This window comes from Tympanuchus pallidicinctus, unplaced genomic scaffold, assembly GCF_026119805.1.
Source record: "Tympanuchus pallidicinctus isolate F22 unplaced genomic scaffold, pur_lepc_1.0 scaffold12, whole genome shotgun sequence".
NCBI classification, from domain to species: Eukaryota; Metazoa; Chordata; class Aves; order Galliformes; family Phasianidae; genus Tympanuchus; species Tympanuchus pallidicinctus.
The window spans coordinates 19,411,600-19,425,015 of record NW_026294637.1 but is presented as its reverse complement, the minus strand read 5'-3'; the positions used below and the strand labels follow the sequence as shown (position 1 = coordinate 19,425,015).

General features: G+C 52.3%; 2 protein-coding genes across 9 annotated transcripts in view; one reads left to right on the top strand and one right to left on the bottom strand.

Annotated features, from left to right (window-relative positions):
- ALPK3 (alpha kinase 3) overlaps window positions 1–3,021 on the bottom strand; it is a 30,314-nt gene extending 27,293 nt beyond the window's left edge. For 2 of the 3 annotated variants that reach the window (XM_052672594.1, XM_052672601.1), the window contains exon 1: window positions 2,795–3,021. In XM_052672594.1, the coding sequence (XP_052528554.1) occupies window positions 2,795–3,021 (227 nt within the window). The remainder of the gene's footprint in view (window positions 1–2,794) is intronic. The other variant, XM_052672595.1, reaches the window with a different exon arrangement.
- The window catches only part of LOC128075639 (mucosa-associated lymphoid tissue lymphoma translocation protein 1-like), a 102,639-nt gene that overhangs the window by 65,767 nt on the left and 23,456 nt on the right, over window positions 1–13,416 (top strand). For 2 of the 6 annotated variants that reach the window (XR_008203939.1, XM_052672602.1), the window contains exons 1-4: window positions 9,290–9,464; window positions 10,466–10,554; window positions 11,705–11,858; window positions 12,537–12,757. Coding sequence is in view for 5 of the 6 variants with exons in the window: in XM_052672602.1 (XP_052528562.1) it covers window positions 9,305–9,464; window positions 10,466–10,554; window positions 11,705–11,858; window positions 12,537–12,757 (624 nt within the window). In the remaining variant the exon portion in view is untranslated. Of the gene's footprint in view, window positions 1–9,289; window positions 9,465–10,213; window positions 10,317–10,465; window positions 10,555–11,278; window positions 11,398–11,704; window positions 11,859–12,536; window positions 12,758–13,416 lie in introns of those variants that run through there. The other 4 variants (XM_052672603.1, XM_052672607.1, XM_052672604.1 and 1 more) reach the window with 4 other exon arrangements.

The following is a 13,416-nucleotide window of genomic DNA, read 5'->3' as shown; positions in this document are numbered from 1 at the left end:
GGAGACAGGAGGTGGAGCTGACACTCCTTGCGGGTCCTTTCCAATTCAGGATATTCTATGACTTTATGAATATATGGCCATTTTCAACAGCCCCAATCTCTGGCCATTGTAGAACTACCCTCAACAAATTTCTCTAATGTAAGAAATGGAAAAAGCACATTCCAGTTTCCAAATTAGTATCCTTCAATTTGCACAACATCCCTTTCCTGCTGCAGGCTCAGGGAAATCAAGAAAGACCATCCATGATCTCTACACCGTTCATTAGTGCTTGCATACAGCTGAAGTTTCTCCACGAGTTGTCCCAGAAGTGTTCCTAACCTCAGTTTCTTTCCATGAGGATATCCCCTCATGAAGGTATTTGTCACGTCACTACTCCTTCTGGTCCTTTCCTTTGAGAAAGAGAGAAGAGAGCAGGCAAGTAATCAGCTAAACACTCTACAAATACATACAGAGACACAGCAATAGATAAACCTGAGAAAAAAAATAAACACCACGCTTCCTTTGGATTAGAATACCCATTTTTGCTTTCTAACCACCACAACAGCCTCCCTCTGCAGTTCTGTGTCTATAACACTTGCCCCATGCTTGCCAGCTTCAAAGCCACCGAATTCAAGTACCTCTGCATTAAAGAAAACTGCTGAACGTTATCTGCCTGTACACACATCACTCATCTTGCTTTTCCAGTTCTCCCAGGCAAGCTCTCCAGATGTTTCTGGATTTAATTAAACTCTTAATTGCTTTCTGAAAGTCTCCTTGCTACACCATTCCACTCATCCACTTTCCAGAAGTGTTATGATACATTATTTAATTACAGGACAAAAAGCTCCACTTCATTCAAACCTTTGCCCTGCATCATAGACAGCAATGCAATTTTACTGTTTGTTTCCACATATCTTCTCTCAAATCTGCACTCAAGGCAGTGCAGGGAACAGGATTTTTATCTCACTTGTTCCTTAGAGAACCTGAAAGATGCCCTGAATACAGGGAAAGGTGAGTTTCGCTATTTAGCAAATCTCTCTTACAACAGAAGGGGCAGCCACTGAAGTTAAAGAGCAAAATGAAATCACCTTGTTATACACTGATAACCAAGCATTTGAATGGGTTGAAAAGGGCGTTGTAGGACTTGTGGAAAATGAATTCACTGCCAATCTAAGCAATGCAATACAGCATCACTTTGTCTGCAAATGCGTAAGACTCCTACCCATGAAACAGGAGTGCAGACAACACACAGTGCTAACGTGGCAAGCTCAAGGTGTTTAGAGCTTGGAGCTTAGCAGATGTGGGCTGGAGTCACTGTGCTTGAGATGCAGAAGTCACACATCCAGAGGATGCCAGGCTCACTGCTTCACAATACTGAGCATCTTTTGCAGTGGCCTTGAGCAAAACTTCTGCCACCTGGGGAGGTCAGCTGAGAACACTGGAAGTACTACTTGAGGACTGATGGAGCCTCTTTCATGGCTAAACAGGTTAAAGCTGTGATTTGAACGTACTTGGGAGTGGGGGAAATAGGAAGTCAAGCTCTAGGCAACCAAAAAGCCTCAGCATCTTATTTATTAAAAATTCTTTATCTGTGATATCTAGAACAGAAGTACTGGACTCAATTACAGTTTTCCTTTGCACCACTAAGCACCGTCTGAGGTCATAGATTGGCTGTGAGTGCTGTATCTGCATTCTTGGTGCTGATGATGCCACCGTACGCAGCCAGACTGCAGTCAGATCACACACTACGATAGAAGCACAAAGCAACTGAACTAAGGCAACTTAACTTTGGCACTGCACAGCTTTAACATCTGACCTCCAGGCAGCACGTTTCTCTCTTCTGGTGCCGTATTTATTTTCACAAATCTCAGCTTCTTTCAGGCCTCAACCCTTGACACGCTGGAAATGGATTATTTATAACTCATCAATAAGGAAAGAGGCATGCTCGTTTCAAGGGCTTACAGGTTGAAGAGCACTCCTAGAGAATTCAAAGTAATTTAAAAGCTTTCTTTTGAACAACTAACGCTATAGCCAACACCTTTGCCTTCCCTGGCATGTTGCCTTGTATTCACTAACCTCAACCTCAGAGCTGACAGCATGTTTATCATACCTTCCCCCAGAGAACAAAGCCTCATTGCTACCCCAGATCTCCCGCCTCAGGCCATTTCTAACCCAGGAATGTAGTTCTCGTCACTGCTCAGCCCGTATCTACATTGTAGAAATACCTTTTTGGCAATAAGATAAGGCACTCGCACAGCGGGCCCCTTGCTCAGCGTCTGGTGTAGATAACACAGGCGGCTTCATTGTAGGGAAAGGGCAGGAAGGGCAGGGCAGTACCCTGAGGGCAAGTTTAACTCGAGGATATCGAGGATAAAAAAAAAAAAGACAGAAGCTCGTGTCTGTCAGGATTTCGCAGCAAGGCAGTCAGCTCAGCGCTGTTATAAAAAGATGAACGACGCTGATAGCGCCTGCCCCAGCAACAGCCACAGAAATACCGTCCTTCCTCAGGGAAGCAAGGAGCCGGCCCCCCTGCCAAGCACCGGGCCGCCTCGAGAGCCTGAGCGCGTCCTCCCGCTCCGGCCCGCCTTTAAGGCCCGGAAAGGCGCCCGGCGGCCAGCGGACGTCACTTCTACCGCTGCGCAGCGCTCGCCTGCGGCGAGGACGGAGCTCCTCTGCCAGACGGTTGGGCGGCCGCCGCGCCCCGCTCAGCATTCCCCACCGCCCTCCGACGTCCGCCCCGTCCTCGCCGTTGCCCGCTCGGCGCGGGGCGCCGCCGGCTCGCACCGCCGCCCCCCGGACCGCCGCCCCGCCTCACCTGTTCTGGGGCCGGATGCTGAGCAGATAGCTGCGCCGGTCGGGCCGCGAGGCCCAGGCCGCGCTTTCCGCCTCCTCCACGCTGCCCCGCCGCTGGGGCGGCGACGTCCGCCCGTTGCCCGCGTACGAGTCGCTGAGGGCCCGGCGCGGCGAGCCCATGGCGGCGGCCGGGCTGCGGCTGCCCCTGCCCGCCGCGCCGCTGCCGGCCCTGTCAATCACCGCCGGCATTTATAGCCGCCCCGCACATGCCGCTGTCACTCGGCGGTGGGGGCCGTGACGCCGCCCGGGCCCGGGGGCCTCCTCCCCGCGGCACAGAGCCCCAGGGGCAGCGGGGAGGTGGGCTCGGCCCGGCCCTGCCTGCTCGGCGGCTGTTAGAGCATAACGAGGCCAAAGCAGGTTTGCTACGTGATGTCCTCCGGGGGCACATCGGGGATTCGGGGCTCACTGAAGTTCTCTCGAGATGGGCTGTAACATTCCCTGCTGCCCCTGAGGTGCAGCGTTAGTGCTTTGCCTGCAGCATTTTCAGCGCCGTTGCAGCAGTCACATCCCAGGATCAGCCCCAGGAGCATTTATCAGGATCACAGGAGTGATAGTTTGAGTTGGAAGGGACCTTTAAACTTCATCTGGTCCAACTCCCTGCAGTGCACCGGGGCTCCCACAGCACATCAGACGCTCAGCGGCCACAGCCTGGCGCTGAGTGTCTGCAGGGACGGGGCGCCACCGCCTCTCTGGGCACCCTGTGCCACTGCCCCGCTGCCCTTAGTGTCAAAAACTTCTTATATCCAACCTCAATCTGCCCTCTCCTACTTTGAAACCACTTCCACTCATCCTGTCACAACAGACCCTGTCTCCTCCTTTCTTGCAGCCCCTTTGGATACTTCAGTAACAGGCCACTCCAGGGTTTCCTTAGAGCCTTCTCCAGGCTGAACAGCCCAGTTTCCCCCCTTGGCAGCTGTTTTTCTCTGGGATTCCCAAGGAAAAGACCTGTGCTGGCAGTTACTCCTTCTCCCTGAAGAGGACAGCACAAAACAGGGCTGGCTGTGAGAGGTGGGCACAGTCACAAAAGATTACCGAGAGTGATTTAATACCAGATGAAAACATAACCCATAATAGAATCGAATTTCCTCATGTTCCACCTTCATCTTGCTGTCAAGCTGTTGTATCGCATGCCGCAGGCACATCGCCAGAGACACCGCATTGCTCTGTGCAGGACTGATGGATTGAGCAGCCTCGCTGTGGATCGGCTGCCTGCCCACGGCTGTATGCCTGCAGTCTGCAAGAAGAAAACAACAGCAGGTGTTACTGCAAAAGAGATGAGACTGTGCTAGAGAGCTCCCAAGCGGGCAAACAACGGGACTTTGTGCTGATCCCTGCCTGAGGAGAAGAGAGAATGACTGTGACAGCAAGCAGCAAGGCAGGTGGTGGCTGCACACATCCATACAGAACAGAGGGCTTCTTACCAAACCACATGGTTAGAAATGGTGTTTAATTAGAACCTAGGCTACACTGCACTGCTGTGGCATGACCACACTGGTTAGATGCAGTCACTTCCTTTTATCCTCTTACTACCCTGTGTTTTCCTACACTTGTCCCTTCTCAGACCATCCTGATATCTCCCTTCCCCAGCCTTTGGTTCCTCCCTAGGCATCCCATACAAAGTTTTGCACAGAGCCTGTATATTTCTCCCTTGCATCCCATAAGGAGTCTCCTACCTCTCTGCTTACTTGGTGCCACCTCCAGTCCATGAGATAGGTGGCTGCCCTGTGACAACCCTGAGAGGAACCAGGCTCCTGACTGGTTGCTTGGGGCTGAAAAGATCCTGCTCTGTAGCCCTGTGCTGGAATGCCATGGATGACTTATTCCTCCAGAGGTCTGTGATACAAATACAGCACTGGTGTGCGTGGCATGAGAAAGAGAGAAGTAAACAGGCTTAAATCAGCCATGAGCCCCAGAAAAGACCTAGAAAACAGTGAAAGTGCTGGGAGACACCAGGGCACAAGGCCACAACACAGACGTGCAGATACAAACTGATACAACTCAGCCCAGACCTCAGCTACTAGTTGTCATGGGTGTACCAAACCTTGGAAACCAAGTGGAAGGGGAGATTTGTATGAGCAGAACCTGATGTCCACCAAGAAAGCTGTCAAACTCAGCAGAATCCCAAGCCCATATAGAGGGAAAGTCAGTGAAATCTGTGGAGCATGAGGCTGGGGAGAAGGTTGCAAAGGGACACAGTGGCTGTGGGGAATCCAGAATGCAGTCCAACAGAGTGGGGCTTGGTAGACAGCACTAAAATGAAAGCCAGGACTCCAAGTCTGTTCTACTTTCATACAAAACTTCTTGGATCCTGCTGGCTTGTCAGTGTACAATGGATTGACAACTTAGGTTTTCATGCTTGCAAAAGTTATACTAGTCCAAAGCAATCCAGCTTTGGATGTATCAGGTTGCTTGACAGCATCCTGATCAGACCTGCTGCTCTTCCACTCAAGTCCCATAGAAATGCTTATCTTAGCTCAGATCTCAGGACAGTGTTTTGGAAGGGGTCCTACATCATTTCACATGTAGGTATTGGAGTTTATTTGCTTTTTGCAGGTCACTATCACAGATGATTGTACTGTCAAGCAAGCAAATAGCTGAAACTGGGACATCAGAGAGGATACTTGGTCTTGGCAAATGCAAAGATGGAACTCATAGAACCTCTGGATTTGCTACTAGGAAATATGGGGAGGACTGTCTCAGAGACTGAAGGTTCCACCTCAGTACTTCCCTCAGAGTTATACACTCTGAGGGACAGGGAAAGAGTGTCTTTCAAAATAATACCAGGGGCTTTGCGTGAGGTTAGAAGATGGTACTCTCAGTAAAACAGAGATGCTTGCTCATGCCTCTTTTCATTAAGCTGATTCCACTCATTGTGTGTCAGCAGAAGTTGGGAAAAAAAAAAAAAAAAAAAAAAAAAAAACAGAAGAAATCAGTGGAAGAAAAATTTGTTGAGGCTTCCTCAGGACAAACATATTAGCTTTTCTTTAAGAAGCCTCCAAGCTGCAAAAGGATACCCATTGTGTGCATGCTCCAATCTCACGCCTTGTGCCGTTGCCCTGTGTGAGAGGCAGGATGCTGGGAGACCTGTTGTGGCATACCTGACATAAAAGGAGATGCTGGGAGAACTACCTTTAATCTTTATAACAGGACTAAATAGAGACCTTCTTGCTGTGTTCAGTACACTGGGTGCAAGCAAGACAAAGCCAGCACGTCCCAGAGGCACAGAGTAACAGGCAACAAAGACGAGTTGCAGTGAGGAAAATTCAGATCAGATGTCAGGAGAGAAAAAAATGCCCTGTCAGGGAGATCAAACAGTGCAACAGAGACCAGGAGGTGGGCAGTCTCCGTCTGTGGAGATCGTTACATGTGTGATTTGCGGAATCAAACTCTAACCCATGTAAGGTTAAAAGAGCAGGTACGTCTTTATTTCAGCGCTGCGCCACACGCCGGGTGCAAGGGGGATCACACCTCCTAGCTTGCACACCAGAGAATGGAGTCTCGCTACATTTATTAGCCAAGCCATACATATTCAGTAGTATTACCCAAGACTCACTGACATATTTATTACTTTTCCGGGAATTCATTTACATACTGTTCCCCCTCCCGAGGGCATGCACAGTAGCTTCCATTGGATGAAGGCTCCACGTCTTCCTCCCCATTCGGTGGTCGTTTGGGATGAAGTCAGACGTCTCCCTCGCCACTTCTTTCCGACCTTTGTCCCAGTTCTGGGGTCTTCTCATGCCCTGCATGCCTCAGCAATACCCTATTCTGCTTATCTTCCCTTTTTTCATTACTCTCTTAGGGGCCCCTCTTCTACTGTCTGGAGAGGGCTCCGTTTTTCGAATATTCCTGGGCTGACAAAAAGGTTAGACTAAGCAATAAATTTCCCTTGAGTTAGCAAAAGGTTGAACTAAGTGATGCTATTTACGACCTCTTTTGAGTTAGCATAACCAAGCGATGTTATGGACCCCTTACATCTTGTATTCTTCAGCTTACTACCTCATGTGGATGGGACAAGCAGCTGAGCAACTGGTTCAGATCCTGCCTGGACTGGGTGTCTGAACTAGAGATTTCCAGAGGTTCCTTTCGCACCCCATTCACATTGTGGTTCTGCTTCTCTCCCCACTACTGTAGGGAAAACTGGATGGCAAGAGCAGGCTTAGCACCTACCAGCTCAAGCGCAATTGGGTGAATCCTGCTGTAGTGTTTGAGCCTTCCCTCAGGCACATGGTGAACATCTTTTTTTCTGACCTTTCAGGCTCTCAGTTGGTTCTTGTGCCTAGTTATCCTGCTGAGACAGAGCTTTCTTTTACAGCACGTCTGTTTGCAGAGTGACAGTGCCTTCTGCTTCTGTCTGCATTTGGAAACTTGCTCTCTCACCATTTTGTTTTTGAAGTCTAAGCCAGTCAGCCACGAAGCTTCAATCCTTGTTAGCAAAGCTTTCGTCCTCTGCCTGCAAATCCAGCGCTGATTCACAGCAAGTCACAGATGTTTTCTCACTCCTCTCACAGAACCCTTCCTTTTCCCATCCTGCATACATAAATGCAAGTCCCTCCCTTTCTAAACAACAAGCTTCTTCCTGCTCTCCAGTGCAGTGTCAACAAGTAAACACCACTGGCATGCAGAAAAAACAAAACAAAATATACTCTTGGCCACATGTTCATGTAGAAGAGCTTGTATTGATCTGAGGACAAGCACAGCAGACTTTTGACAAGGTACATAATGGAAATGCAGCAGACTATGGCTGATTGAAAAGATGCTGCATCAAGCAGAAGTGTCATCTTTAGCTTCTGGAAAGTGTTGGGGTTAATTTAATGATCATTTTTATTATCTACCCGCGCTACATTTATATCTACTCAACATCACAGATGTGACAGAATGATGTGGAAAACGTTCAGACAGGACTTTCATTTGCAATCTATTAATATGTTTATTTATGGATGTAGGAGTGTATTTCAAAATGCTTGGCTGGACGGTCTCTGAATTCTGTGCTGGGTCTGTGTGTTGTTAGAGACAGCTGGGCAGGTGGGCAGAAAGAAGGGACCTGTGACTGTGCTGAGTATCCTCTTCCCAAATCCCCTCTGCTCACAAATGCCATGTGAAAGATTGCCACCTTTGCAGGAGCAGAGCATGACTGTCCCATTCTGCACAGAGAAAATGATCCTTCCTCTGTCCTCCATCAGCTGTGCTGGTTTCTGCTTTTTCTACAGTCTGCACCCTCATACTTGTAAGAGAAAAGCACTGGGGAGTGGAGGACTAAGTGCTGCTGAGTTCTGCCAGCCCTGTGGCGTGACTCAGCAGTGTCCCTTGCCTGGGGAAGCATATGGAGGTGGTTCCCCTTGCACCATTGCATATCTCCTGTCCATTCCTTTTCTCTCAGCCGTTACTGCTTCTCTTTGCCATCTGGAGCTGTCTGCATCCTTTCATGCCAATGCTGAAGGTAACTGCCGTACGTGAGGAAGGAGAGACAATAGTGGAAATTTGTCCCTGCTGATCCTAAGCCCAGACCTGCTTCAGCCCTATCAGGTTTGTGTCATGCTCCCTGCCTGCTCACTTCAGAGAGTAACGTAAGGCTCTTTGGGAATTATGGTCACTCCTTCTTCACCTTCTGCTCTCTCCATTCCCAGTTGTGTGGACCACCAGCTGTGACCTCTGCTCCTTTCCCCTTGGTCTGCTCTTTTGAAAGGTCATAAGTATGGGTTCAGTGAGTCTGTTCTTATATAGGCCACTGCAGATCTCACATCGTCTTCCTTGTCCCTTGGGTACCTGCTCCAACACCATCATTCCTTCTACAAGGAAGGGCAGCTAGCCCCGGTGTGGATGTGCCATAGAGCCACATAGCAAAATAAAATTTATGCTGGGGAACTCTTATCGTTTCATTTGCTCAGACACACTTGCAGCCTCATCTGAGATGCTGGTGGCAGAGGATGCTCTGCCTTTTGTGCTCTGCAGATGGAAGTCACAGAGCAGCGATAATGAACCTCACATTCACTGCTGTGTTGTTTCTAAAATCACAGCCTGCACGCGAGCGTAATTCATTTCATTAAGCTGTAGCTCCAGAAAGGCTCAAAGGATCTCTCATCCTGGCATAAAGGACTGTTTGCGATAGAAATCCGACAGGCACAAGTGTTCTGGTCCCAGAAGACCTCTCTGAAATTAACTCCTAAATCAATTGGCTGCCTTATTAATGAATCCTCAGACCCATTTCCGCATCCGGTGAGGGAGATTTCAGGAACCAGGGGAGCGATTTCACACTTCTCGTTCATACCACAAAGGTTAAGTTTGGGCTTTGAGTAGAAAATCAAATGACTCGGAGCATGCAGTTAGGGCCTGTTCAGAGATTATGGTGCTGCTCCAGCAGCTGGGCTGTGAGAGCAGGCTGTCCCCAGCTGTCACCCTTCTGCCATCCCAAAGGGGCTTGTGCAACCTTGGGGCGGGCTGGCCATGAGCCACTTCCCCTGCAGCCCTCGTGATGCCTGCCCCAGCTGGCAGGGGATTTCTCAGCAGAAGCAGCCTGACAGGTTGTCATTACCTCGGGCTGGGGCTCACCTTACTTCTCCCAGCTGAAGAAAAGGGGACAACACAGCTGGGGCTCCACCATGAGCCTTGGAGCTTCAGCCCTGTTGACAGAGGTGAGCGATGAGGCTGAAGGTGAGGAATGAAGGGGTGGGGAGAAGGGTGGCTGTGGGGATGGGGAGGAGGGTGGCTGTGGGGACGGGCATGAGAGCAAGGGTGGTTGTGGGGATGTGGGAGGGTACCCACAGGGACACCGGTCAGGACTCCTGTGGGTATGAGAATGAGGACACGTGCAGGGATGGGGTGAGGACACCCATGGAGATAGCGGTGAGGATGCTTACGAGCACAGGGGTGAGGATGGCTGTGGGGATGAGGTGAGGACAGCCATGGAGGCGACCGTGAGGACAGCCGCGGGCATGGAGCAATGACCCTTGAGAGGATGAGGTAGGGACAGCACGGGGGCAGCGCTCGGAACAGCCGTGGGAACAGGGCTGAGGCCGCCGTCGGGCCGCGTCACGGACACCCGCGGGCACGGGGCCGAGGACGCTCAGGGCAGCGGCAGGCGCGGGCACGCCGGAGCCCCGCGGAGTAGGCCCTGCCCGGCCGCACAGCCGGCCCCGGCCCCGGGCGGAGTCGCCGCGCCGTTTCGCTTTCGGAACGGGGCGACGGGGCGGGCCCGGCGGCACGGAAGCGCGGCGCCGAGCGCCCGCGGGGCCTTCCCCGGGCGGCGGGGCCGACGGCAGGTGAGTCCGGGAGCCGTCCCCGGGCCCGAGGGGGAGACGTCCGAGCGGCCCCGGGGACGAGCCGGAAGAGCTCGGGGCCCGCGGCCGGGCGAGCCCCGGTGAGCGCCTCCGCCTCTCCGCAGGGCCCGCGGGCTCCCGGGGAGCCGGAGCCCGGCGCTGCCTCCCGAGGACGGCGGCTCCCCGTTGGCGACCATGGCGGCCCGCGGCCGCCTCCGCCGCCGCCAGGTGAGAGCCCCGCAACGCGGCGCGGCCCGGCCAGGGGCGGCCGCCGAGGGAGCGGGGAGAGCGGGCGGCTCGGGCTCCGCCACGCTGCCCGGGGCCTGGGCGGGCCGGGGGCTCCTCGCGATCCCCGGCCGCCGCTTTCTTCTCCGCAGGTGCTCGGCGGGACCGGGAGCCGCCGGCTGAGGGCGGCCGGGGCGAGCGAGGCACGGCAGCCGGAGCGCCGGTAGAGCGATGCAGACAGGTGAGCCGGGGCGGGCTGCTTGGCTCTCGTGGTGCTTGTCCGGCTCTCGCTGCTCGGCGGCTCTCGGTGGGCCGTGCGGGAGGCGAGCCTGGCGCATCGGCGGCGGTGATGCGCGGAAGGAGCAGGAGCGACCCGACCCGAGCGGGGATGTGTGTGCTCGTGCCGATGTACTCCAGTGCTGTGATCAGTGTTGGTCACCTCACTGCCAGAAGGACATCGAGGACCTGCGGAGTGTCCAGGGAAGGGCGACGAAGCTGTGAGGGGTCTGAAGCACAAGTGTTATGGGGAGCTGGGATGGGTCAGTGTGGAGGAGGCTCGGGGGAGACCTCATTGCTCTCTGTAACTCCCTGAAGGGAGGTTGTGGTGAGGTGGGGGGTTGGCCTCTGCTCCCAAGTGAGAGGATGAGAGGTGATGGCCACCAGGGGAGGTTCAGGTTGGATATTAGGAAAAACATATTCTCTGAAAGAGCAATGGTGCATTGGAACAGGCCGCCCGGGGAGGTGGTGGGGTCACCATCCCTGGAGGTGCTCAAGAGCCATGGAGATGTAGTACTTAGGGACGTGGTTCAGTGGGAGATATTGGTGGTAGGTGGATGGTTGGACCAGATGATCTTCGAGGTCTTTTCCAACCTGCATGGTTCTATGATTTTGTGACCCGTTCAGTGCCACCCCAGCAGTGTCCATCTCCTTGCTTGTGTTGCAAACCCACGCCTGTTTCCCAACAGCCATTGTGATCACCGAGCAGCCGGTCTCTGTCTCCGTTCCTGTTGGGTACTCCTTCGCTCTGCACTGCAGAGCCGAGGCCCACACCTCACTGCAGTACCAGTGGTTTTGTCAGTGCCAGGTAATGTTGTGAGCAAGGGTGACTTTCCTCATTGCATTGGGCCAGCTCCATGCCCTGCAGTGAGGTGAGTTGGCCCTCTGTTAGCAGTGCAGGTGGGCAGCGGGAGGCTGGAAGAGAATAGAGGAGATGTGGTAGTACAGATGTGCTTGCCAAGGGTTTCCACTGGTTCTTTCTCCCCATGTCCTTGTGAGGAGGTGACACAACCAGGGATTCCAGCTTGTCCTGCCTTTAAAGGGGCTTGCTGGTGCCTTCTGCTACCAGCAGTGATGGGGGAACTTGCTGCCTACTGCCTGTGTTTTCTCTGTAGTCTGTCCGCTACCAGATTCCTGGTGCCACCAAGCAAGACTTGCCCATCACTGCACAGCAGACCCAACTCTACACTTGCAGAATTAACGACCTCTACAGAAATGTGATCTTCTCTGACTGGGTGAAGGTGGAGGTTCATCCACGCATTGCCAGAGGTACAAACATGTCTTCTAGCTTTGCTCTGTTCTCTGCTTTGCACAGACATTGCTGGATATCACAGCAGTGGTCCTTTGTGGTTTCTGGGGCATTGTGTCCTCCGAGCTCAAGTCATTATATAGGAGAACTGCTCCAGTGATGTGGATCTAAGCAAAACCACTGTGACTGTGCTCCAGGTATTTCAGGTCCCTGTCATGATCCTGGTAACCCCAGCTTGCCCTGCTGACTACTCACCATGGGTTTACTGGAGGGAAGTTATACTGGGTGTTTGCTGCTAGGTGTTTGCATAGGGCAGAGGGACTGGATGAGGCAGTCTGGCTATTTCAAAGCTGGGCAAAGTAACTTAGGGTGTGCCTGACCTCAGCATGTTGGCTGCACCCTTAGCAGGAAAGAGTGAGCATCGACAGGAGTCGAGGCACCTTTGGGACCGGGAAGCAAGAGGCAGTGCTTTGTTGTGTCATATGCTGTCATGTATTGCTCTCAAGGATTCTCTGCTCCTGGGGCAGAAAGATGTATTGGTGACACTGTGAGCACAGCCATCCTGTGGAATGGCATCTCCTGGTGCGGGTGGAAAAAGTTTACTTCTCTGTCAAAGCACATGGACTGCACAGAAAAAAAACAAATATTGTTTTCTGTCCTCACAAAGGGAGTACTAATTCCTTGCCTCTGCTTCACAGAACTGCTCCCTCAGCTCTGGCAAGGAGAACCAGTCATCATCCTCAACCCTACTGAGCAGAAGGTGGAAGTTGGGAAACCACTACAGCTGCAGTGTGCTGCCGTTGGGGTCCCAGCCCCCAGCTACCAGTGGTACCGAAACGGGAACCTGCTGGAACACCAGAAGAAAAAAAAACTCTGGGTAACATTACCTCGGGATGGTTCAGAAACTTTGGCTACTGAGGTGGGTGATGAGAGAAGCCCAATGGGATGATGTGCATGGGAGAGCTTCAGAAGCCTCGGACAGACTGCTGAAAATTTTATGCTGTTGTCATCCTCAATGTGAGGATGACACAGTCCTTCAGTCTAGCTCTTATCTGTGTGCAGAGGCTCAGGAATGCTTTGATCTGCATGATCAGGTGAATGCCAGCAGAAAGCTGTCTCTCCTTGCCTGTCTTCCCCTCTCTTCAGCCCTGGAGGAAGAGCATTGTGCTCAGACATTTCCCTGCACTGCACAGATCCCCCCTGTTGCTTTGATAGCCCTGACTGAAGAACTGGGGTTGAAGAGGGAATACATTTTATGGGCTTCTTTAAAAGCTGTGGATGTTTCTCTAGGAAATAAGAGATTCACAGACGTGCCAGCATTAAGGGCTCTCAGCAGGCCTCTCATACCTTCTTGTAGCAGCACAAGAAGAACTATTGTATAAATGTGCAAGGTGTTGTGGAGTGATGAAGCTGTGGGAATGGTGTGTGCCTGCAGGAAAGCTAGAAGGAAAAGCAGTTATTCACAGCAGGAGAGAGTCATGGAGTCAGCAAAAGGTCTGATTTTATGGTGGTTCATTGGCTGAGTGCAAGTCAGCACTGTCTTCTTGTTGCAAGAAAGGCAGATTTCTTCCTGGGATA